At 37.3% G+C, this 27,008-nt stretch overlaps 1 protein-coding gene across 5 annotated transcripts; it reads left to right on the top strand.

The window, feature by feature from the left end:
• The first annotated feature begins 96 nt into the window (after positions 1-96).
• LOC107518821 (serum paraoxonase/lactonase 3) lies at positions 97-26,514 on the top strand. Of its 5 annotated transcripts, XM_036230373.1 has the most exons (10): positions 216-327; positions 1,742-1,815; positions 5,329-5,384; positions 5,646-5,699; positions 9,627-9,792; positions 14,583-14,709; positions 17,951-18,151; positions 19,175-19,256; positions 19,543-19,671; positions 23,069-26,514. In XM_036230373.1, the coding sequence occupies exons 5-10, from the start codon at positions 9,645-9,647 to the stop codon at positions 23,225-23,227; spliced, it is 846 nt and encodes a 281-aa protein (XP_036086266.1). In that variant the 5' UTR covers positions 216-327; positions 1,742-1,815; positions 5,329-5,384; positions 5,646-5,699; positions 9,627-9,644; the 3' UTR covers positions 23,228-26,514. The 5 variants fall into 5 exon arrangements, with proteins under 5 accessions (XP_036086263.1, XP_036086262.1, XP_036086266.1 ...); XM_036230370.1 differs by lacking the exon at positions 5,646-5,699 and having other exon boundaries at positions 97-248; positions 1,745-1,815; XM_036230369.1 differs by lacking the exon at positions 5,646-5,699 and having other exon boundaries at positions 97-248.
• The last annotated feature ends 494 nt before the right edge of the window (positions 26,515-27,008 follow it).

Genomic DNA, 27,008 nt, shown 5'->3' with positions numbered 1-27,008 from the left:
GGGCAGGGAGGGGCAGGGCTGGAACGGGAGGGGTCTGGAGAAGGAGCACAGCCACAGCGCCCTGGCCCTATATGGTCCCGGGCTAACACCAATCAGAGTAGAGCCATAAGCCTACCTGCCCCGTCCTCTGCCCGTCGCCCTCTGAGTGGAGTCCGCGCCTGCTCGTGGCCACTGGACACCCGGATCATGGGAAAGTTGGTGGTCCCGACCCTGCTGGGGGCAGCCCTGGCTCTCATCGTGGCGTTTGGGTGAGCCAGTATCTTGAGGGATGTTTGGCTATCTTTCCTCTTCCAAGTTAAGTTAGGAGCTACCGGCGCCGCCTTCCTAGTGAGTAGGAATGAGCAGTTTTGGAAGCTCACTCCTCAATCCCCGCCCCAGCAAACCATCCCCTTGAGAAGCACTAATGTCAAAAGTGAGCTGACTTTCTGCCTTTCTTAAGATAGTAGAGCAGAAATGCCCCCATTTATTTTCTGAAAGTCGTGCCTCCCCACCCTCTTCTAGGTTTCTCCCAGCATTCTGCTTCTGCAAAAACTAACTGGGTTGGAAGCGCTGGATTTGGAGGAAGGGACCAGGCTACTGTTTATGGCTGACTCTGACATTGCTCAGGGTCACTTATACTTTGAAGAGTACTGGGCTGCAGAATTTACCACAGATTAAAAGAGCTGTTCAGATAGCTGGGGAATGAGAAAGAAATGCAGATCACAACAGGCATTTTGTAGGTATTTGACTTGTGGAACTGGGAGATCGATCTAGTTGGTGACAGACAGAAATATCTCAGGAAGAGTCCATAATGGGCTAGGAAGAAGACAGTTGATGATATGCATCTTTGAGTAGATCTAAAGCCTCTGCTTGCCTTCAGTTGTCTTTAGGGTGCTTTTATCTCTAAGTAAATAAAATCTGGTTAACACCTAGATCTATTCAGGAGCCTGATGCCTTTTGGTAATACTTTCTAGCTCATCTTGAGTATTTATTGTTATATTTGCTGCCAGTGTACTCAAGTGAGAGAATCATAAAAAACAATAACTATAAGGTAGATTTAAGACATTTTTTAACGTGACAGTAAGATAAGTCTAAGTGTAGAGTCTTCCTGAATACGATTTAATAAAATTTTAAATTATTCCTGATATTTAAAAGAATATTTTGCTGCGGAAACAAGAACACCATATTGAACAATAATGTGACCAATTGTTTATATTGTGGTCAGTTTAATGAAATTACATGCTTGCAAAGTAAGTCAGCTTAAAATTTTAAAAATGATAAAGTTAAAGAAAAGACTACAGGGTTTGGATATTAGGAAACCCTGTTTAATTTGGGGAAACCGGTTTGGGGAAGGGAGTTGCATCAAAAGGCAAGATCACAGTAGATTAAGGGGAGCTAAAATGCAGATTTATAATAGACAATATTTTAACAAATTAAATAATACATCTTGTACATTTAAATTGATAATACTGTACAATTTCATACTATTAAATATTGTCATTTATTTTGGCAGCAAAGCATTGTTTGTGTGTAATTGCATTTTAGTCTTTCAGTAATAACTAGGTGAGGTTAGCTGATATAGGGGCAGTACTTACATAATCTTCATATTATGTAAATAAATATAAGTAAAAGGTGATGCCTACTCATTAAATCATGCACAGATGATCAGAAAGAGAGTTAAGGAATATGAAGGTAATTAAAATGCATGTTTAGACATTGATTGTGGAAGTCATGCATTGATTTCCAGTGTTTTTATCTTCAGTAGACAAAAACTTAATGCATCTCGAGAAGTGGAGCCAGTAGAACCCGGGAACTGCCAACTTATTGAAGGAATTGGTATGTACATGACATAACCATGAGGGGCCAGTACAGTTTCTTGGTCACTATCCACCTGAATGAGGCTGCCAGCTGATTTAATTCCCTGCTACTCCTTAAAACCTCGTACTGAAGCTTCTGCCCCATCCACTTTATGCAAGCTACCTCATCCTACCTTTTCAAGGGCACTCTTAAATGTCAAAACATGTGGCTTTTTCTCAGTTCTTTTCCTACTGAGGTCTCTCTGTCATTCGAAGGAGTCATTGACTCATTTTTGGCCAGTCCCTTGCGGAACTCTCCTCCTGTTTCTTCTGTGGTATTTCACTTTCCTCTCTGTTTTCTTCTGTTGCCTGTCTTCTTTTCTTCTTTCCTCTCCTTGATAATATTCCTGGCTTCAAGTGTACCTCCTTCAAAATTTATCTGCAAGTAACAAAAGGAATAGGACTTAGCCCTTACCCACAAGAATCGCATGGCCTGCTGAGATGTCTTTTTAAAAATTAATCACAAATCCATAGCTTGATCCCTAACCTTTCAAATGGCAGGCCTTCTTTTCCAGTCTGAAATCTACTTTATTCTACTTAACATTTCTGGTATTTTCTCCCTCATACTCCTACCCACAACCAGCTCTTCTTCTAGACTTCTCCTATGCATGATACCCCATTCTCAAAGAGACTTAGTTCACGATCCAAGAACCATTTGTTTTCCCCTCGATCTTCACTGTTCCACATGAGACATGTTGACATTAACTTCCTATATGCCCCAGCAAAGGGCTATCTGGCTTGTTGCTGACCTGACAGTTTATTTGTACTCCAAGCCTCCCATTTTCTCTGACTCTCATACCACAAAAAAAGGTCTCAGCTACATTCTATGCACTGTTTTGAGAATGTGTTCTTTCACTCTCTCGCCTTTGCTTACAAAACTCCCTCCATTGATTTCATCATCTCTGCTTGCTAAAATCACTGGCAAATTTCTCTCTTGCCTCTGAATTCTCACACCACCTTGAAAGTCTGATTCACTTATGACACCTACACATGCTTTGTTCTATAGCTGGCGGTGTTTTCTCTTTTTCTCAATATCGGATTGCAAAATCCCTAAGGTCAGGGACTGTAACTTATTTATCAATGCGACAGGATGACAGCATAGTTTACTGTGATATGGTTTATAATATACATACATATATATATATATATAATCAGAAAAAATAAGAATCCTTTTTGATTTTGAATATCATCAAGGAGAAGGAAGAAGAAAGAAAAGAAGAAAGACAAGCAACAGAAGAAAGATGAACTTTCTTTTTTTTTTCCTTTCAATTTCAGAAAAGTTCCCTAGCCTTGTGCCCCTGGTCTTAGAGGAGGTTTGTGCTGCCGGCTAGAAAGCAGAATTTGCTGAAGACAAGCTCCTTCTTGACTTTCGTTTTCTGATTAGGGAACTAGCATACAGAAGAATAAAGTTACTTCCCAGTAATCTAGAAAAAGTGGGCAGCAGGCGCATACAGAAGAATAAAGTTACTTCCCAGTAATCTAGAAAAAGTGGGCAGCAGGCCTAGATTATGAGCCAGCATGGTTTTCTTCTATGCCTTGTGATCTCTATTGTGTGACACTGCATTTGTTATCTACTGACAATATATTTTTATTATGAATGCTTCAGGAAAGTACAATAGCAGCAGAAAACAGAAACTCTGAGATCCAAAAAGGTGAAATACTACTAAGTAGGGCTGACCAAAACAAGGCAGGCTGGATATTTAAGTAAAGATCACTAATAAGACAATATGCACAAGACCCAACTATTTGATGAGTGAATGGCTTTATGAAACAATGGAAAACCACTACAAGATTTTAGGTAGGGTGTGGTAGGCAGTAACAGAGTTGGGAGGAAATTTTGATTTGTATTTTCTTCAGACCTAGAACTTTGTGGTTAATTTTATTGGTGGAAGAAACTGTCTCTTTTTGTTTTCCTTCCCAATAGTCTTTCTGGGTAGAAAGGAAGAAAGATAAGTTAATTCTAACCTCCAGAAATCATATTTCATAGATCATCTCTTCCCAAGGCTTTTAAGGATTGTTTTAACTAGTCAGTTGTTTGACTGCCCTTGGCATCTACTTAAAACTGCACTTGAAATCTAAATAGCTTTATTAGGACTGACCCTGAGCAGGACTATCAAGTAGATAGCCACTGTGTTTGGTGTCTTCCTATTCTTTTCTCCATACCCTTTCCCCTCCTGCAGCTTCCTGTGTCTCCAAGATATAATTCTATTCTGTAGTAGGTTCCATTTGTTTTCTTAGCTGGATGTCAGAACCTTCTTTCCAAGATGTGATATGATGTTAATATTAATTAATAGTAATGCTTCGGCATGACCCTTTCTAAGGGTGCATGTAGGATATCCCTCTCTCTATGTTGTGTGATTTCTCTGTAGTCTCTCCTCAGTAGCTTGAAAGTTGCCAGACTTTTTACATTAGGTTCAGAGCTCTCAGGGTTCCCAGGGTTCCCAAGGTGCATGCCGGGAGAGAGAGAGAGTAGAGAGAGAGAGGAGAACAAGCAAAAGCTATAACTGTGATTTTTCATCCATCCTGTGGCATCACTTCCACCTCATTCTCATTGTTAAAATAGTTACAAAGATCTACCCAGGTTCAAGGGGAGAGAATATAGACTTTACCTCTTGATAGAAGAGTATGAACATCACATTGTGAGAAGAGTCATGACCATGATACATATTGATTCTACTATATTTGTAAAATACAGTTTGTCACACTAGATAGCCATTGTTTTCATCTTTGGTCCAGTCTACTAGGACCATGTCATTTGTCACTCTATCTCTCTACTAGGAGCCATTCAAGCCCCTTTTTCATCCTGGTCTTGGTCATAACTTACTTATTACATGCTTCTCAAAGAAAATGCTCAAAACCAGCTCTCAATGGAAAGACCTCTGAACAACTCTTTCAAATTCTTAGACCTATTGCCTTTGCAACAGAGCAATTACTTGAATCCCCCAATATGATTAGATAATAATAGTTGTTTAAGCCTCAACAACAAATTAGAAGAAGAGAAATACTTGGCAGAGAAGAGAAATCTTCTGAGAAATGTTCACAATAATTTTCCAAATGTTATTGCTCAGTCTGTACATCAGTCTTCCATGGGGAATAAAGCTAAATCTCTCAGGACAGACCCTAGAAATCATTATTTAAAGAATAAATCTAGGTTATCAATAAATTTTACAGTTATTTCTTTTTTTTCTCTTGAGATGAAATTCAAAAAAGGAAGGAAGGAAGGAAAGAAGGAAGGAAGGAAGGAAAGAAGGAAGGAAGGAAGGAAGGAAGGAAGGAAGGAAGGAAGGAAGGAAGGAAGGAAGGAAGGAGTTCGCCTTGGGTTTTACTGTAGAGTAGCATGGCCTGTGGTATTCTTGAAAGTTAATATACTTTTCCAAGTAAATAGTTGGAAAAAGTCAATGTAGTTTCCAAAAGAAGTTCAAAGTTCTGACTATGAGATTTATTTTTTAAGCCTTCTAACATACATTTTTCTAACCTTCCACTTCTTTTACAGAAAATGGCTCTGAAGATATTGATGTACTTCCTAGTGGGCTGGCTTTTATCTCCAGTGTGAGTATTGTCCATGCCCCTCAGACGTTCATGTCAATAGCTGTGTAGCAGCACATCAATGTTGCCTACTAGAGCTAGCTGCCTGATGGGCCTCTGTACACTCATTCCACCTGTGGGTAAATCAGTCAACTGAAAAAGCCAAAACCAGATTCTGGAGGGCTAATCAGGACACCACGGGAATTCCCAGGCTTGCTCCCTGTGGGCAGTTTCATACTCAGTAGGGTCTCAGTAAATGTATATTGATTTCCATTCAATTCCTAGACTAATCTCCAGATCTGTCCAGTTGCTGTCCATCCCCATCATTGCCATATTTGAGTGAGTATCAGCTTCTGATAGTCATCTTCTCACTAACTGGTATTCTGTGTTTGGAACTCGCTAAATATTTGTGGTTGAAAGTTAACCATGTCATGCAATTCAAAACCCTGAGTACTTTCCATCTGGTTCTTTTAAAGCTAATTATAGAAGAACCTGAACCTTATTCCCAATACCACTTTTATAGGTCTGGAACGATTTTTGAATTTTAAATAAATTTATATGTTGTGAAAAAGTAGATTGATTACATTTTTAATATGAATTTTGATTTCTGAAATTGCATGTCTTATTGTTCCATTTTGTACAATAAAATATTCTCAAATAATTTTGGCCAAAAAAGGGCATATATAATAACCCTTAATGGCTTGAATTTCTAAATTCTTAAATATGCACAGTATAGTCAGGGTCTCATTTGTATTTCATATTGCTGCTCGTGATGGTATGTGTGGAGGTAGGAGGTGGAAGAAGTTTTAGTCTTTAGTTTACCATAACCAAAGATAAAACAAAGTTGTCTAGAAAAGCTTTTTCTTTGTTGACTTGAATTTTCTATTGTTAATTTAGATGTTCAGTGTTATGCCAAATAGACCTATCAAAATGACTATTGTATAGCTAAGAGATTTCTTTGTTGTTAGGAGATAATATTTGTAGGTCCTATTGTATTCTGCTTTTCTAGTTTTACTCGAACTAAAAGTACGGAATTAATGATATACAGAAAGTAGAGATTTTTTTCACAAATAGTTCCATGAGAAATGTTAACACAAAGTTTTAAATAATGGAGCTCTTTGTGTAAACAAACAACTCATACTTATAGGGTAAGGGTAATGTTCTTTGCTTATTTTTAAGCAATCTTTATGACTGTAATAAATTCAAATTCTTGTTATTCTTCGTTTCTCAAGTTACCCTTTATTCCCATTCTAAGACATATTTGGAAGCTGCTGATTTCAAGGGTAATACTGTGTAATAGAGAGTTTTAGTCTATTTAGAGGTACCAAGTAGGCTATTTGCTTTTTTACCAGGTCCTTGAAATGCTTCTCTTTGCCCGCAAGGTTACTCCCTTCTGCACATGTTATCAGCTAACTTTTAGTTTTCCTTGAGGCCTCTTTGTGGTGGCACTTTAATTCCTGAGGAAAGTCTTCCCTAAGACTCTCTTGCTGAGTGAGGTGCTTCTTCTCTGGTCCTTCGGGTTCCCTGAGTACAGGCCCTTACATACCACATCATATCTGATGGTCTCGCTTGGTGCTGCCTCCCTGGATTTTAAGCTCCATGAGGCCAGGGCTTTGGAGTGTTGGTGCTAAAGTATTTAGTGAATACATGTGCTGGTGAATGAGGATAGTTAGAAGATTTTTCAATGTCTGTCCACACATAGCTGTAGTCTGTTGGGGAAAATAAGATGCCTGTACCTCCAGTGATTTTCACAATTTTCAGTGGTAAATGATTTCAAAAGAATTTCTTGCAGTCACTTGCTACAAATTCTTACCCAACTGTCTTAAACAGAAAACCAGATAAATACCAAACCTTTACTAGAAATGTTTCATTTATCATGACACTTAATCTAGGCCACATTTTTTACAATGGTCTGCTCTTAATGGAGAATAGTAAATATGAATGAGAGGCAGGATTCAAGGAGAGCATGTCGATTTTGGTTTTGACAATTTGACTTTGAGCTGCCCTTAAGAAGAAGTTGAGAATTCAAGCTAGAGCTCCAGAGAGAGATTACAGGTAAATGTGTCGATTTAAAAATCATTGGTATAGAAGAAATACCTGAAACTTTATGAATAAGATCTGCAAGGAAAGAGCATATAGCAAGAAGGAAAGAGATGAGAACAGGAGGAAGCAGCAGGAAGAGAAGTAAGACTTCTATCCGAAAATTTTACTTTTGTTTTTTTTGAAAAGAGATAAGGGGGTATACCTATTGCCAAATGCCACAGAGATATAGGTAAGAGAAAGTAGTTTATCAAATAAGATATTTTGGAGGCCATTATTATGACCTTTACAGAGGCATTTCTACAAACTGGTAGAATACTAATTTGGGGCAACTGAGAGCTGGAGCAAATTAAATTAGGTAAGAAGATCAAATGATGTTTCCAAGAAATTTGACAGTGAATGGGAAAGCAAGATAAATGCATGTTTGAAGAAGTAGTAAAGTTACAGGAAGATATTTTTCAAAGAAGGAGAAATGAGCAATTTTTTTTAGGCAAAAGAAGAAAGCATTGGTGAAAAATATAGTGGTAAAGTAAGAGAGAAAAGATGTAATTTCTAAAGACTGACCCTAGAGAATAAGGAACAAAATAAACAGCAGAGTTAAGAACAGAAGAAGGATACTCTTTCATTAAGTAAAGAAGGAGAACGGAAGAGAATTGATAAAACTGAAAAATTACTGAGACAGAAAGTGGGGAATCAGAGGAAATTCACATCAAATGGCATCGAGAATAAATAGGAAGAAAGTATAGGCTCTGGAAAATAATGATATAAATTCTGAATAGATACTTGGAGAAATGTAATAAATAGATTACCTATTAGAATGAACAAAAAGATTGATAAACATCATTGAATGTATGGTTAAAGTTGGGGTGACTTTTTTCAATCTGATTTTAGTCTAGGCCTTTAAGAGGTGGACCAGGGCAAAGGGAGTTGGCAGGAAATTTGATAAGGAGGCAGTAAGCAAAGGGGGTGGCTCCCTGAGAAGACAGGCTATTGGTTGATGACACAAGATTTGAGGCCTGGAAACAGATGTTTGTGACTAGGGGCATGCTGACCTCTTCTCCAGGTTTGCCGACCTAAGGAGAACTTAAGGAGAACTTTAGTACCTTCTCCAATGCTCTGCGGGGGTGCTAGTGTTGTCTGGGGAGAAGTCAGGTTTCCAATGCGATGTAGGCATAAAAGGACTGTCCTAAGAAAAGCTCAAAGATGTGGATTCACTCTGCCAGGGGTGAGATGGGGGGCAGTGGAAGGACCAAGAATAGTATTTGTGTGTGTGTGTGTGTGTGTGTGTGTGTGTGTGTGTGTGTGTGTGTGCGCGCGCGCGCGCGTGTTTATAAGAAAGGGAGGGGAATGGGAGAGAAACAAAAAGAGAAGGTAGAGTGGGAAGGAGAGAATTTAAATTGCATGTTAAGTGGAAATGAGAGTACAAGAAAAGATACAAGGTTGTCGATATTGATGTATATAAGAATAATGGGGAAGGGATATGGGGAGGAAGTGGGATGAGTTTTGTAACTGGTGTAGAATAACCAACCTCAAGATTTACCTTTGTGTCATTCAGGAGGCCTATGATTGGTTGATAAACACCCAATCCTTCCACTAGACAGAGCCACTGTCTCAATTACTGAAATGAACTTTTTGCAGTATTTGGAGAAAAGGATTCATGTCCACATTTTCAGAGATATTTATAGAAATAAAATAGGTCAGAAACAGTCAAATTTCTAATTGGTTCTCCTATGTTAATTCTTGGCTTATTCTAGTGTTTGTCACTACAAAATATGACGAATGTAGGGATCAGAGCAATACAATGAAACCACACACCGCTTCTCTCTGCTTTGAGAAAGTTAGTTATAGAATATCAGGACTGGAAAGAATCTCAGCCATCATACATTTTAACTTCCTCATTTTATAAATGAGGAACCCGGGGCACAGATAGGGCAAATAACTCACACAAAGGAACACAGACTCGTCTCTTGCATTGTACTTTTTAGCTAAACCCCTTCTCTCTGTATTAAAAACTGACTTTGGGTTATTCCTGTATTTCTATTCCCAGTGGTTTAGATGGCATTGGTAATCTCTCACATCAGGTAATGGCAGCAGGTGGCAGAGTGAAAGATCCCAGAATCTAAAAGAAATTTAGAGCTTTAAACATTTCTCTTAGGCTTTGAGATTTTAGCTTCCATATGAAAATGTTGTCTTAATATATATATACTTATTCTGTATTTTTAAAAGGGATTAAAATATCCAGGAATGCCAAGCTTTGCACCCGATAAGCCAGGACAAATCTTCTTGATGGATCTGAATAAGCCAAACCCACACGTCCAGGAACTAAGCATCAGTAACGGTTTTGACAAAGCATCATTTAATCCACATGGGATCAGTACATTCATCGATGAAGGTAAGCCCTGAATGCTTAAGAATAGAGGGAGATGAGGGAAATACGAGCCACTCATCCCCAGCTACTCAACATGTATGTGAAAGGAGAAAAATGGTATTTTATTATAAAGATATGTATTTGTAAGATAATAAATGTGTATCAACAGATTTTTAAACATTGCATTAAGGAAGGGATATTAGAAGTGGTCACTCTCTCTTCCTCCTGCCCCCTTTTCTTTTCGTTTGATCATCAAAAATAATTCACATGTTGGTCTCAGAAATCAAAACTAAAAGCCCTTTAAAAATAATTGTGTGACATTAAAAAATGTAACATAAAAGAAAAATTGATAATTAGACTTCATCAAAATTAAAAGCTTTCTGTATTAAAAGACACCACAAAGAAAGGGAAGAAACAACCCCCCAAAACGAAAATATTTGCAAATCACAAACCTAATAAGAGGCATATATCCAGAATATATAAATAATTCTCATAACTCAAAAGAAGACAACGTAAGAGATTTTAGTAGACATCTTTCCAAAAGGATATGCAAATGGCCGATAAAACATGAAAAGCTACTGAATATCCTTAGTTTTTAGGAAATGCAAATCAAAACCAACATGAGATACCACTTCACACCCACTAGGATGGCTGTAATTAAAAAGACAGACAATAACAAACATTGGCGAGGATGTGGAAAAATTGGAACCCTCGCACTTTGCTGGTGGATACTAGATGGTATAGTCGATCTTGAAAGCAGTTTGGCAGTTCCTCAAAATGTTAAACATAGTTACCCCATATGATCCAGAAACTCCACTCTTCAGTATATACCCAAGAATATTAAAAACAGATTCACACAAAAACTTATACACAAATATTCATAGCGGCATTATTCCTGATACCCAAAAGGTGAAAATAACTCAAATTCCCACCAACCGATGAATAAACAAAAAGTGATGTAGTTATATAGTGAAATATTATTCAGCAATAAAAAGAAATGAAGTAGTGAGGCATGCTACAGTATGAATAGACCTTGCAAATATCATATCCTAAGTGAAAGAATTCAGTTACTAAAGGCCGCAGAGAGAGTAGTTCCATTTATATTGTGTCCAGAAGAGGCAAATTCATAGAGACCAAAAGTGGTTGGCGGGGACTGAGGGCAAAAGTAGGCTGTAGAGAGTGACAGCTAATGGGTATGGGGCTTTTCTGAGGGGTGACAAAGATGTTCTGGTAGTAGATAGTGGTTATGGTTGCCTAACTCTGAATATACTACAAACTACTACACTGTACATTTTAAAAGTATGAGTTTACTGGAAGCAAATTAAATCTCAAAATAACTGGTAGAAAACAAATAGTTATTAAGATATTGCATTTGCTTTAAAACAACAGTTTCCAATATATAGTTTTTACTTGTTGATAGTCCAAAATTCCTGATTTATTTGAATTATAAATATTCGTGGATCCACAGAGCATGTAGAAAATGAGAACAGTGAGACTTCACTAATGGTACCTTCATGAATGAAAGGCCAAAGGAAAGTGCAGCAATTCAGAATTTTTAAAGAAATGGTCTTTTAATTTTTCCAAATACATACCGAGTTATAATGTATTGTTAAGTATAAATTTGCTGGGCTGATTTAATGAATAAAAAAGAATAATTATAATTATTTCTTTCTGCTTATCCAATTCTTTTGGTCTGCACCAACACAGACTTTTTCAATTTTAAATAAATGAGCATCTTTTTAAATGCTTGAATATTATTTCATTAAGTAGGTTAAATGTCCCCCTAAAAACTTATATATGCTATTTATTTGCTCAGCAAGGTCTTCTGTAAAAGATAGCTATACTGAACAATTTTGTATTGCTTTATTGTTTACAAAGCATTTTCACATATAATTTATTTATTTCTCAAAATAAAATCCTAGACTCAACCTTGACACTTTACCTCTCCCTGACCCATTCAGTCAACTAGTTAAAATATTCTGTCTAATTTACCCCTCAATTACCTCTCCACATCCTCACATCCCAGTCTAAGTGCTCAACATGTCTTTCCTGGATTCTGCAAAGACCCTATGACCTCACCTTCTCTCTTATACTACCTCAATTCATTTTCATAAGCAAGAGTTGCAGTGTTTTTTTTTTTTTTTTTTTTTTAATGTGAATCTGATCATGTAACTCTCTTCTTAAAATTCTCCATATTGTGCCCATTACTCTGAAGAGAAATCCTAAATCTCCAAAATAACCTGGGTTCCTTGGCACTACCCTTACACATTTTGGCATCTGGATGCTCTCATCAGCCTCACTGGACATCATTCTTCCCCTGACTCTCTGGACCAGCCACACTGGATTCTCTATAGTCCTACAAAATGCTACATGCCTCAGTGTCTTTCAATCTGCAATTCCTTCTGCCTGGAATGTCTTTCCATCATTTCTGGCTTACTCTTCCTCATCATTCAGGCCTCAGTTTAAATGTCACCTTCTCACAGAAGCCTTCCCACCATCTTGTCTCAGGGTACAAACCTTGTTATATTTCTTCTCGATGTATTCCCCACCCCCCTCCACTGCTCTTTAATTCGCTTCCCCTCTCCCACACTTCCAGCCCTGACCTATGGCTGTTGCCATTTTCCCTTTAAGAAACTGGATCTCTGAAGGTGGGAGGACCCTCCCACACACTCACAGCATGCACCTGGGGCCTGGTGCACCCGGGGTATGGTGTATGGTCCGTGGCTCCACCTGTGTGCAAAGCAGACGTGCTAACCACTACACTATGGAGTCACCTCCTTCTTTTTTTTTTTTTTTTTAACATCTTCGAAATGGTAATTAATATTTTTTATTAATGTTAAAAAAACCCATTCTTTCCCTCTCCCATAATTTCTCTATAGTGAGTTGATTTTCATCTTTAGACCCAGCCTTAACTGTCACTATAAAGGCAAGTGCCCACTCCAGTATTCTTTACTAATTATTTCCTTCCCATTTTTTTCTACCATGTAATCAACATAAAAGCATATGTGACTTGTTCTTTGCTGGATTCCCAGAGTAGGTTCTCTATGAACATGTGTTAAGTGAATAAATCAATGAACCCTATGAGACAAGTAGGTCAGATATTAATGCTTGGTTTTATAGATGGAGAAATGGAGTTTAGAGAAATGCAGTGAAGTGTGTTTTCACTTGTTATTAATAAATGGCAGTTCCAAAGCTAGAACCCAGATGGTCTTATTTCTAATCCTATGTCCTTTCACAGGAAGAAATTAGGGCTCCAGGCTCTATTTAAATCATTTTAAAGTCACCACTTTTTTGTCTTATACCCAACTAGACATATGACGGTTTACTGAAGAAGGTGTAATGAGTGATCAGATTAACCTGGAGCTATTTTATTTCATGAGATAGTGTTATAAATGGAGGTATTTTTTGTGGGTTTTTTTTGGTGGGGTGGGGTATGTGTATGTGTTTTTGTTTTTCACTGCAGGTAGGGATGGGTAGTGGGGGTTGTTTTGGATTTTGTTTTTTTATTTGAGATGGGACCAGTTTACAGTTTGCAGATTAACCCTCAGGCATATAATTAGGCTTTCAAAATTGAATATATGATGATTGATATTTTTTTTTATTAGTCACCAAACTTGATTATGTATTTAATTCATAAGGCCAAAACATTACAAATAAGTTGGCATGGAATTAGAAGACAGAGAAGAAAAGTATTCTTACTAAACATTGCTTATATGTAAGGAGGGGTCCAATGGAGCCTAAAGAAGAGATAAAACCAAGGCAACACATATATAATTCATGTTGTGTCCAGTAAGAGTATTTGGCTGAAGGACCATGTGGGGGCTAAAATCCAACTGAGTTCTGCTTCCCAAATCCCCTGCCCTGAAATAGAGCTAGATCGACCAGAAGAAGGATTCATCTGTGTGGGACTCCCTCTCCTTAATATGAGTCAAGGGGCCTATGTGTTTCAGAGGCCACTGCAGGGCCCAGACTTGCTACATTGTGTGTTTGGAAACCCTGCCAAGGGAAGGAATAAAGGAGATGAATGCAGGTTGAGCCCTGCAGAGGGAGGATGGAGCTGGACGCTTTCAAACTCCAGAGCCCATCTGACCTAGAGCTCCTAAGAAGTCAGAAAATACTCTGAGAAGCCAGATTACTACCCTCTATCCTGTTCACAGCAGTTCATATTCTGATATGAAAACAGGTAGTTGAACATTCTTGAGGTTGATAATATTCAGAGTGAGCTAGTCTATTTTGCATTTATATTTTCACAACATGTCCATTGGGCCCACTGAATATTGCTATTGAAACCTCAGTTAGTTGACTTGTGTCAGAAGCTAATTCTCTAGCTGGGAACTGTTGCTTATTTTAAGATATTCACATAGCTCAGACATTTCTGGAATATGTATTGAAATGTAGGCAATTCTCACATAAAAGAATTCTCTGCAAAACTTTGTTTGCTCACACCTACTTCTCTTGCTGAAGGGTCATCCTGGGAAACCACTTCCATGTTTATGCACCACAGTAGATCTATATCTTCCTGTAGGAGAAGGTATGAAGATGAGCTGAGGAGATAATTGCACAGAAACATCTGGACTTGGCTCTGCCACTTGATGGTGGTAAAATTGCCAACAAGTCATTCACTTTCTGAGTTTCAATTTCTTCAATTAACTGGAGATTCTGGCATGTGTCTTACTTACCTATCAGGTAGACTGTGGGGATCCAATTCAAGATGTATGAGAAAAATCCTGAATGTGACCAAATTGTACACCAAGACTAATAATAGTTGCCCTAGAAGTAAACTTCTTAGAAATTATGCCTTTTTTCTACTTTAGACCATAATGTGTATCTTTATGTTGTGAATCATCCCCACATGGAGTCCACTTTGGAGATATTTAAATTTGACGAACAACAACGTTCTCTGGTACACCTGAAAACTATAGAACATGAACTTCTAAAAAGGTATGAAATAAAAGTATTTTGCACTTTTATTTATTTTGCACTTCTGCTGTGTGCTTTGTTTTCTTTGGTTCAGCAGGCTTTCTTCAAGTTTTGCAGAATTTTTTTCTAAGCTTTCTAAAGGTGCCCATGGTGACATTGTACAGCACCTCACTAGAAATTGTTGTATTCAGTGTTGAGTATCTTTATATTCTCCAACTTTTTGAAAGCATTTTAATCCTATAAAGGTGCTCAATTAGATTCCCACCTCTAATTCCATCCTCTAGACCACAACAATGCAATACCTGTTATGAGGCTCTCTTTAAACACCTACACTCATTTCGAGTTGTCCTGGTAGGTTGTATTCTGAGAGCCACACCCACTGGGTGTTATAACCAACCTTCAGATGGTCTATTCCTTTGTTCAGTGAGAGCTTTAAAGTAGAATTTGAAAAAAAGCCTGTGGGCACATATAAAAATTCACATTTATTAAGCTTTGATTATGGGCTAGATGCTGTACCAAAATATTTAATTCTCACAACGGCCTTTAGTAATAGGCATCAGTAAACTGACACTTAGAGTTTTGGATTAAGTAATTTCCCAAGTTATATAATTTGTAAGTGGTAGAACCAGAGTGTAAAACTATCTGTCTAAATTCAAAGCTGAACTCTCAGCTTCTCAATAAGAAGAAACGTCTTTCTTACTGCATTGAAAAAATATAGTTTGTAAGGAGATAGGTTGCCTTTTTCAAGGCTGTAACAACCACTAAAGAAATTTCTTTTATAAAATGGGGTCAGCACTGAAATACTGATTCCAAAACAGTAGAGGTTAATCTTTCCATGGGACAGAAACTAAAAAGAGAAAAAGGAAGTTCACCCTCTTTTCTTTGTTCTCTTTCTCAACATTGCATAAGAATTTTTCCCATAGAACTCGGAGCAGTAAGAGCAGAGGGCAGAAGAAGTAAGAGAAACTAAAGTTATTGAACTCCCATCACTCCCTGGGCCAGGTTATGAGTTACAGTGAGGACGAGGACTGCTGTCGAGTGACTAAGAGACAACAAATCACTTAACCCGTGCTTCCATTTCCTCGGTAAAATGAGGGCTCCCTTATTGACCTGACTACCTGACCGATGACTGTGAGGATCAAATGCAATAGCACGTGACCTCACAGGAATTGTTCCTCAGAAAACACAGCCTGAGGAAAAACTCCACAGATGACTACTTGATTAGGGCCTAGGATCCCAGGATGCAAAAGTAAGACTAACCTGATGCAGAAAAAGGATTGTTAAGGGTTAAATTTGTTTTCCTAAAAATATGTTGCAATGTTAACCCCAATACTTCAGAACATGACCTGATTTGAAAACAGGATCATTGGCAGATGTTATTAGTTAAGGACCATCATATCGGTGGGCCCTTAATCCAATATGACTCATGTCCTTCCAAGAAAACAGACAGATGCACAGGGAGAAAGACACATGAAGATGGAGAATGAGATTGGAGTAATGCATCCACAAGCTAAGGAATACCTGGAGCTACTAGAAGCAGGAAGAGACAAGGAAGGGCCCTACCAAAGAAACTTCAGAGGGAGCATGGCTCTGTCAACACCTTGATTTCAGACTTCTAATTATAAAATGATGAGAAAATCAGTTTCAGTTGTTTTATGCCACCTGTTTGAGGTACTTTGTTATGGCAGTACTTCTAGGAAATTCATATGTGAGAGAGTCTATAGCAAATAGCTTATCAAGCCAGCTGCTGCTAAGTGCATGGGATTGTTCTCCAATAAGCAACATAAGCCTCATTTCAGGACAATCTGGCCAAGATAAGAAAAGGTGAAAAGTTTAACCACCATCCCTATCTCGATAGTGAAGGGTTTGCCTCACGGGGTATTAACTCCTATACATTCCTGGTTGTGCATGTCTAAGTTATGTCTGGTGATATGCTGTGCCTTGATGTCAACCTGGAAACCCAGCAGTGGAACCAAGAGGCTCAGAACAGGCATGAGATAAGGCTGCACCGTGGAAAGTCTGTCAGATCCCACTCATAGCTTTTTGAAGTGGCGCCAATTGGAACAGGACAGGCGATGCTTTGAGGATCTAAAGAGGACATCTAGAAGTGCCCTGATACACACATTGACCTAGCATTTTAAGGGGTAGGACAAGGAAACACATTGTGAGGGAATTTAACTTAATCTATGGGAGCAGGCATGCTTAAGCTGAAGACCCCAAAAGATGAATAGCTCGGTTACCTTGGGAAAGTTCGTATACATCAAAACCTCAAAGTATTTCCTGATCCATCCAAATTTTTCTCTCCCAATTTAATATATATATATATATATATATATATATCCTTTTTTAAATGTTTTTTTTTCAAGTTACTGTCTCCTTTTTTTTTTTTCTAAAAGGGAAATGACTTCATTGTTTTATAATGTTCTAAGAGTAAGACTTGCTTCATTAAAAATTTTTTAATAGTATTGATGAACATAAATAGGAAAAAATAGTACTCATAATCCCACCTTCTCAGAGAAAATATAAAGGTCAACATAGCCTGTGGTATGCTACAATAGTGGAAAAGAAAAATCCTAACATCCTTAGTGGTTCAAAACCATAAAGTTTTGTTTTCTCACTTATGCTATGTATCTAATGTAGGTGATCAAGGTACTCAATTTTATATTATCATCATGAAGAGCCTTAAGAAAATCACACTGTCATCATCAGAAATGATGCTAATTGTGATGGAATAGTGAGGGAAGCATGATGGATCACATACTGGCTCTTAAAGTTGTCCCTTCAGAAGACTTAAAATACATCACTTCATTTCATTGCCAAAGCAAGTCACGTGGCCATGACTAACACCAAGGGCATGGAGAAAGCTAATTCCAGAAGGAGGAGAACCAGAACTGTTGGTGAACTGCAACACTACAACTACCATAGATAACCATTATTAACATTTATTTCAACAGATTTGAAATTTGGGACTTATTTGTATATTGATTTGTTTTCACTGACTTCAGTGGAAGGGAGGAATGAGAAAATAACAAATGGTAAAAGAAAAAAACACATCAGGGCAATGAAAAATCATATACTTTCTGTGGATTTCTTTAATTCATACTAGTTCATGTATACTTTTTCAAATTGATGAATATATTGGTCTTGTAGACATCTTGTGATTTTGACAGCAATCACTATATTTAAATATTCCATGGGTTTCTCTCTCTCTCTCTCTCTCTCTCTCTCTCTCTCTCTCTCTCTCTCTCTCTCTCCATTTTAGTGTGAATGACATTTTGGTTCTTGGCCCAGAACAATTCTATGCCACCAGAGACCACTATTTTACCAAAAGCTGCTTGATGCTATTAGAGATGTTAATAGACCTTCGCTGGACTTATGTTCTTTACTATAGTCCGAAAGAGGTCAAAGTGGTGGCCAGAGGATTTAATTCTCCCAATGGGATCACAATCTCACCAGACAAGAAGTAAGCAAGTTCTTTTATAATTTTCTACCCTTCACTCCTAGCATATTAGTGGACTCCTTCCCTTAAAAGGTGGTTACTTCCTTGGGCTTAAGTAGTCAATGTATATGTGGAATGATCAGGCGTGGCCAGGGTTTATACTAAATGTGTGATCTTAAGCAAACAATTTGCCCTCTTGCACTTCAGGCTCCTCCCCCCTCCCATTCCCCCCGCCCCCCCACCTAGGGAAATAAGGGATTTGGACTCATGGATATAAAATCCTTATTCCAAATTCTTATGTGACTCTAAAAACATACTTATCTAACACACTAAAAATAATAAATACATAATAACTCTGGTTTTTATGAGGCTAGAAGGTCTTTAACCACTTATATTAAGTTCAGTTATTAGAGAGAGAAGCCCACATTAGATCAGGCACTGTGATTGTATGCTTCAGACTTACTGATGCACTATATCAGGCTTTTCTATGAGAAAACATTATTTTATGCAGTATGAAATTTTAGAGGAAGTACTCTTAAAGTATTTGAAAATAGAAAGTTTTTTAAGTACCATAAATATTAATATATAAATTTGAGATAATAAATAGAGATGATCCCCATGGAAAACAACTCTAAGTATTTTTTCATTTTTAAAAAATGATTGTGATTCAGGTTCATGGTCACCTGGTTCTTATTTTCAAAGACTAATTTTTGGAACCATAGACTTTTTTTGGCTTTATAAGAGGTCCATTTACCTCCATTCAATTTAAAAACTAAATCATGACTCCTAAGTAATGAGATTGAGCCTATATGTCATCTAGAAACACCAATTTTATTACTCTATAGTCATATGTCATATTCAAAGCTTATTTAAAGCACTTAAAGAATATTAAAAATACCACTTTATTATCTTCTTTTACTGTGGTTTAGAAAGGCATTGCAATGGAAGTTTGAACTATTGTGAATTTTTATACCTCTTCTTCAAAACAAAATTTAGCATCATCCCTAAAAGCTACTTGTTTAAATGTAAATGTGATTTACTTCACAGGTATATCTACGTAGCTGATGTAGCAGATAAGAACATCCATGTAATGAAAATACATGATAACAGGGATTTAACTCTACTGAAGGTAAAAGTATCCTGGCTTGCCCACACAACACGGCCTCTTACATTAGCTCCTCAACTTAACCTAGGAATATGCTCCTTGAATGGAGAAAACATGGCTTTTTTTTTTTTTTTTTTTTTTTTTTTTTTTTTTTTTAGATATTGGTGAGAGTGTGCTTGCATGTCTAATATTTAGTAGCAAAGTGCCCCTTAAAAATAGCAGTTTTGGGAGCTGGAGGAAACTGGTAGGAGATAAGAAGGTAGGGAAAAAAGCCAAAATAATGTCTTCACTACTTCTTCTTTGTTGGAAGGTAATACAATTGGACACCTCAGTGGATAACTTAACTGTCGATCCTGACACTGGAGATGTTTTGGCAGGATGCCATCCTAACGTCATGAAGTTAATATTATATAACCCTAAAGATCCGCCACAGTCAGAAGTAAGTAAGTTCCTACACTTCTCTTAGCTCACAGGCAAAGCTGTAAGAACAAACAATTTGTTGAAGTGACTTGGAAGAATTTAGTGGGTCACATGTGATGTTCCAGAACTGAACACATTGTACATATGAAAAGAGTAGAAATTTTGTCAGGATGAGGAGATATGGCCCATTAACACCTTCAGGTTACTGGGTGTCAATTTTTAAAAATTTATTTACTATTTTGAGTGGGGGTGACATTGGTTAATAAAGTTATGTAGATTTCAATTCTATAATACACGTATAATTGTATAATTCTATAATACATCATCTATATATTGCATTATATGTTCACCACCCAAAGTCAAATCAATCTCCTTCTGTCACCATATATTTGACCTCTTTTACCCTTTTCTATTTACCTACTCCTCTCTTTTCCTCTGGGAAACACTATACTGTTGTCTGTGTCTATGAGTTTTAGTTTGGCTTATTTGTTTGTTGCTTTCAGTTTTATAGCCCACATATGAGTGAAATCATATGGTTCTTGACATTTCCATCTGACTTGTTTCACTTGGCATAATCTCAAGATCATCCATGTTGTCACAAATGGCAGTATTTCATTTTTCTTATGGCTGAGTAGCATTCTATTGTATATATGTGCTACATCTTTATCCAATTGTCTATCAAAGGGCACTTTGGTGGTTTCCATGTCTTGGCCACTGTGAATAATGATGCAGTGTCATAGGAGTACATATATCTTTATGAATATATGTTTTCAAATTTTTTGAGTAGGTACCCAGAAGAGGGATTGCTGGGCCATGTGGTAGTTCTATTCTTAATTTTTGAGGACCTTCTGTGGTGTCTGTACCAATTTACTTTCCCACCAGCAGTGTATGAGGGTTATTTTTCCCCCACAACCTCTTCAACATTTGTTATTACTCGTCTTGTTGATAACAGCTATCCTAATAGGTGTGAGGTGGTATCTCATTGTGTTTTAGATTGGCATGTCCCTAATGGCTGGTGAACTTGAGCATCTTTTCATATATCTGTTGGCTATTTGTAAGTCTTTGTGGGAGAAGTGTCTGTTCAGGTCCTCTGCCCACTTTTTAATTGTATTGTTTGTCTTTTTGTTGTTAAATTGTATGAGTTCTTTATGTATTTTGAATATTAGCTCTTTATCAGAGGTTTTTGTAAATATCTTCTCCCATTCAGTTGGTTGCCTCCTTGTTCTATTTAGTTTCTTTTGCTGTGTAGAGGCTTTTTAGTTTAATTTAGTTCCATTTATTTATTTTTGCTTTCACTTCCCTTGCCTTTATAAAATCCTCTCTAAGACCAAGGTCCATAAATTTAGTACCTATATTTTCTTCTATGCATTTTTTATTATTTCAAATCTTATATTTATGTCATTTTGAGTTAATTTTTGTTTATGGTAACAAATAGCAGTCTAGTTTCATTCTTTTGCATGTTTCCTTACCAGGTGCCAATTTAACATCAGTGCTAAACAATGTGTCCCATCCTTTAAAGGGCTATGTTTGCCTCTGGGAATAATGGGAAAATATGAGCTTAATTATTCACATTGACCCAGATTGCCATATCGTATTCTCAGTCAGGATATAGGCTCAGAGCAGGCTTTGACATTAGGCGAAGAGAGTCATCATATATGAAACCATCTTCTATCACTGTACCCAACATGAAATTCAGATAAAAGAGCTTAAATATCTCTAGTGTCAAAACAAAATTAATTTACACCACTAGGTTCAAATGTATATGATAGTGTTAAAGAACGTCTTATTTTAAAAATGTTATTCTCTTTAAAATCTCTTCTAAAACAATAGCATACACCATTGAATTTTATATGGCATTAAAGACAATAGTATAAATCATTGCATTTTCTATAGCATTGAACTTAAGAATAAAAAAAAAATCTCAAGTGGATTTAAATACAGATATAAATTCTTGGCAGACATACTCTGAGAGGTTTATTCACAAAAAGTTATTAAGCACTTAAAATATATAGACTCTGTTTTTGAGCTTAGAATATATCCGAAAACAGAGCAGGTAAATTCTATGGGGGAAATTCTATGAGGGAAAAAATGTATAATAAAATAAAAGGGATCAGGATTGCTGTGAACAGGGGGATGGACAGGTCCTATTATTAAATACAGAGATCAGGGTAAATCTCATTGAGAGGGTAAGTTTTAAAGAAAGATATATGTTTGAATCTAGGTTTGGAAAGATGGGAAATTGAGATTCAAACCCTAGCCTGGTAATTGGCCTAGTGGGTAATTAGAACATACTGTTATTTCTGCTTCCAATATTGTAGTTCTTCAGTTTAAAAAAATCACTTATCTTATTAACATGTTAGTCACTTTTTTAAAAAAAAAAAGCAAGAAATAAAAAATAAAAGTCCCCAAAAGTGACACATGCAACTATTCTATGAATGCCCAACAAAGATGCTTGCTTAAAGAGAATAAAAATACAGTCTATATGTTGATTTGAAAATTGTTTAAGATCTTTGTCATGCCTCTATTTTCAAGTTCAATAATTTATTTTAGATAAGACTTCTTTCTTCACAGTCACTGATACCCTTTACTTTGAGTTGAGGGTAATATTTTCTACATGAGTTCCAAGCTTGGCTATTTTCATGTAACAACCTGAGATAAAACTGTAGGGTCTTTTTTAAGATAAAAAGCCAAAACTCAAGTGAACGCTAATTGAAGAGGTCAATATTGACTCATAACTTATGAATTTCTAAATTGGTTTTCTTTCATTCCTATCATGTTCTGTTTGAGTGAACTCCATCCAGGCTATTTGGGAACTGCATACTTATATATTAATGATTAGCAAACTAAATAAAGTGTGTTAATCCTGGGGATCAATAATAGTACTAAGCAGTGGTGTCTCAAGTTGAATTCAAAGTATACATTCTTTATGCTTCCTAGCCACTTCTCAGATGTGATAGTGATGACTACTATCCTACTGGTTATAAGGCGGGATTGGCTTACTACTGGGTGTCTTCTTTTCATTTCTTCCCGTGTTTCCCTTCCTGTGCTATAGGCCCCAAGCACAGAGAGGCAAAACCCTTTGCTATAGGCAAAACCTTCCCCTGTTTGTTCCAGAATTAGATAAGCATATCCACTGGTTCCCACTTCCCTCTATAGGAGATGTCTGAACTATCAAAATTGTGTAAACTATCTGTGGAGGGATATGGCTAATGTCAGATAACTAGTCCAGTTGACTGCATAATGTCATTGGAACATTAATACTTCCATCAGAAGAAGGAAAAATGATTGAAGATACATAAATTTTAGCTTGTTGATTTCTGAAAAATACATTAGTCCTGGAGTATATGGGAAGGAAAAAGTCAGCGACAGCTGTTTTTGCTCATTTAGTTCACTAACAGTTGACCTTTTCTTGACAGGTACTTCGCATCCAGGATATTCTGTCTGAGAAGCCCAGGATAAACACTGTATATGCCAATAATGGCTCTATACTTCAGGCCAGCTCTGTGGCTTTTGCGTACAAAAGGAAACTTCTCATAGGCACTATATTTGACAAAGCTCTGTATTGTGAGCTCTGAATATCCAGATGCCAGATATTCCAAAATGTCTACCTGTTTGGTAAAAGTAAACCCCTAATTCTAGGATAAATGGAACTGTAAGTAAATGATGACTATCAACAAAAGCGTGCCTGGCTTTCCTTATGGTTAGAAGTAAAGTGGCTGAGAGATTATATAATATCTACCAAATTACAGGTCAAAATAGTGACAGTACAATAAGAAGCCAAATCTCTCAACTCTTTTTGTCTACCTACTTCTTCTCACTATTCTTTCCACAATAAGACGTGTGGTGAGTGAGGTGTTCAGTTCACCTACGGCTCCTTGATGACTGTTTGGCAAAATTACCTCCTCCGACTGTGTCATGTTCTGAGCCTCCTGCCGTCCAGACCAGGAAAAAAGCTAATGTCCAAATATTTACAATTCCCCTTCTCTTCCTCCAACTGTGTTAGGCATTGATAATCAAATGCTTGGCCCATGGATAAAAGCAAGAATTGGAATTATGAGACTGCCCAAAGCCCTCCTCCAACTTGCATTCTCTCCAGAACAGACACATGGGGAAGTTTGACAGAGACTGGCCTCACTTAAGGCAAGCAGGGCTGATCTCTTCTTTTGTAATCTATCTTTATTTGTACAGGAGTCCGCTCTTACTCATGGTTTGCTTTCCATGGGTTCAGTTGCTCATGGCCAACCACAGTCAAAAAACGTCAAATGGGAAATTTTAGAAATAAACAAAAGTTTTAAATTGCGTGCCATTTTGAGTAGTGTGATAAAATCCTCAGCCATTCATTCCTTGCCACCTGGAATGTGAATCATCCCTTTGTCCACTGTATCCATACTGTATATGCTACCTTCTCATTAGTCACTTAGTAGCTGTTTGGGTTATCAAATTGGCCGTCATGGCATCACAGTGCTTGTGTTTAAGTTACCCTAATTTTACTTCATAATGATCCCAAAGCCATTCACATACTTTTATTATGGTGTATTGTTACAATTGTTCTATTGTATTATCAGTTATTGTTTTTAATTTCTTACTATGTCTAATTTATAAATTAAACTTTACCATAAGTATGTATATATTGGAAAAAAACATATATATAGGGTTCGGTTCTGTCAGGTTTCAGGCATCTACTGGGGTCTTGGAACATTTACCACAGATTAAAGGAGTCTACTGTAGTGATATCTGTATTTGAAGTATTGTAATCAGCTTGGCTCTGAAACACGAGATGGAGCCTCAGGACTGTTACCTTTGATGGTTTTAAACTTGCTCTTCTGGTTATTGAACAGCGTCTCATAGACTTGTCCCTATGGATTCAGAAATGAATAATATGGTTCTGGCTAAAAGACCGTCTCAACCTTGATTTGATAAGAATGAATAGAAATGTCCCTTTCTTGGTCAAAAACCAGGATAGCCTTTAGCAAATCATTAATGGAAATCAGCATAGCCAAGGACTCTACTCCCTTCTCTTTTTGTGACTTTTATTGGGAAGTGGTTGGTTGATTTTTTTTTTTTTTTTTGCTCTTCTGGAAATGGAGAGTTGGGGAGACCTTTTTAATTCCTAAAGAACGTTGCTCAGTTAGATATACTTTGCTAGAAAGTTTTGTAGCAGGGTAACATTCTACCTTTTAGCCCATGTAACCCTTGTGATTAAACAGTAAGATGTTCCCATTGCTTCAGGGGAGAAATGACTCAGCAGAATGTTATAATCAAGTCTCAGATTTTAAGTTTCAAATGCCTAACTATCAGGTGGACACTGAAGAAAATAACAACTAAGCATTTAAACAGTTTTGAAAAATATAATAGTTTTTTTCCCTATTCCTAAACTTTATACCCACTAGATTAGATAAAGTTTATCATATCTGGGGTTCGCAGAGAGTCAAAGATGGAAAATCTAAGGGCATTTAGATGTTGGTGGGTTTCTGAGAATTGGCCCTGCCCTGCCTTCTCTCCAGGCCAAGTTAAGAAAGGTTCTATGTTAAAAACCCCCAGAGAGATTAGGAGGATCTGATTGCTAAGGGGCTGATGTGCCCTTTCATAGGGAGAGCCTAGGAAAGTCACAAGGCTCTGGGGTTCCCCTTCATGTAGGCATCCCCATCTTCCTGTGATTATCTTGTGTTTTTTCCTTCACTTAGCTTGTGAAGCAGAGGGATTGCCCCTCACAATAAATGCTGCATTTAGACGATTCATTGTCTTCTCTTCCCCAGATGAGATGTGGATGGTGATACTAAGGCGATGATTAGTGGTACTGACATCAGGAAAAAAAAATAAAGATAAGAACAAAAACTGATGTGGTAGACAGCTACGATGTGGGCCCCCAATGATCTTACTTCCTGGTATTCATCCCCTTGTATAGTGCCCTTTCACATAAATATGGCTGACTTGTATAATCGATAGGATATTCTAGAAATGATGATGTGTGACTGCCAAGACTAGGTTATATAAAAGCATTGCCATTTCTATATTGCTCACAAAAACTGCATCACAATAAAAAGTTTCTAATTATTTTAAGATGCTAAGTTCTAGGGTAATTTGTTGTGATAATTAGTGAACTAATGAAACAGCAAACCACATATAATGTAGAGATACAACAAAAGCCAAAAGTTCATTTTTAAAAAGAGATTAATAAAAAGTAATACATATCCTTAAAACTTATCAATAAAAATAACAGCTTAGTTATTCAATATCAGAAATGAAAAATAAGACATGCAGATGCTGTGGACATTAGAAAGATAAAAAGTGGAGTTGATGAACCACTTTATGCCAAAAAATTTGAAATTTTGATGAAAAGAACAAACTCCTAGAAAAAAACACAACACTATTAATTAGGGTAAGGCTAAACTACTCTAATATAAAGTACAAAAAAAATATAATGCCTCAAAAAAAAATGTTTATTACTATTTCATTTTCCAGTTCTCAAGGCAGTGCATGATGGGCAGCCTCCTTTGATGGCGTCATGTAGACCAGTGGTCAGGATATTATAAGAAACAGAAGGGATCTTACACTCAAACAGGGCTTTCAAGGGAAGTTCTTTAAGGGACTACTGACAAAGGGTGGGGAGGTTAAGGGAAACTAAAAAGACACAGTCCAACACTTCAGTGCTGGCAATGGAGTGGAAGAGATGGTCAGAGGAAAAGGTCAGGGACTCTTCCAAACTGTGGGCTTGAAAGAGCAAGGGGTGGAAGGAGTTATTACAACCAGAAGAGAGTAGAGAAAGCAGACACTCTTCCAAGAGCTGCTGTGGTCACTGGTAAAGGAAGCAGACAACCTGTGACAACTCAGCAGAGAGAACAGAGGGTATAAATACCTTGACTTAACTCCCTGATATTGGAGCCTACAAAGCCTTTAGGACAGTTGCACCGAGTGGATCCTGAGCGGCAAACAGCCTCATCATGTTGCTGCACCATTGTTTCGATGGCTGTAGTTATCTGAATGCTGGAAGCTAGGTCACCACCATGTCTGTGTTTCATCAAACTGGAAGGAGATAGAGGATTGAGGACACCAAAGAGAAATACCCAATGTCATAAGGCCCAGGGCCAGAAATGGTAATCATTTTTTTTTTTGCTTGCTTACCCGTGGTAAAAATTAACCACAAGGCTACACCTAACTAATTGCAAGGAAAAATGGGTGATGTATTATCACTGGAGAGATCTATGTTTAAGGACAAAGAAAGGATAAATTTTAGTGAATAATCAGCAAACTGTGCCACAGTTTTTAGTCTTTGGCCAACAAATATTTATCTGTGGGTATTGTAAGAGACGCCTACAGTCCTGGCAGGATGCCTGGTGCTTAGAGCAACGAGGCCGT

Source organism: Rousettus aegyptiacus, unplaced genomic scaffold, assembly GCF_014176215.1.
Source record: "Rousettus aegyptiacus isolate mRouAeg1 unplaced genomic scaffold, mRouAeg1.p scaffold_m13_p_13, whole genome shotgun sequence".
Taxonomy (NCBI): domain Eukaryota; kingdom Metazoa; phylum Chordata; class Mammalia; order Chiroptera; family Pteropodidae; genus Rousettus; species Rousettus aegyptiacus.
This window is presented reverse-complemented; position numbering and strand designations above follow the sequence as displayed.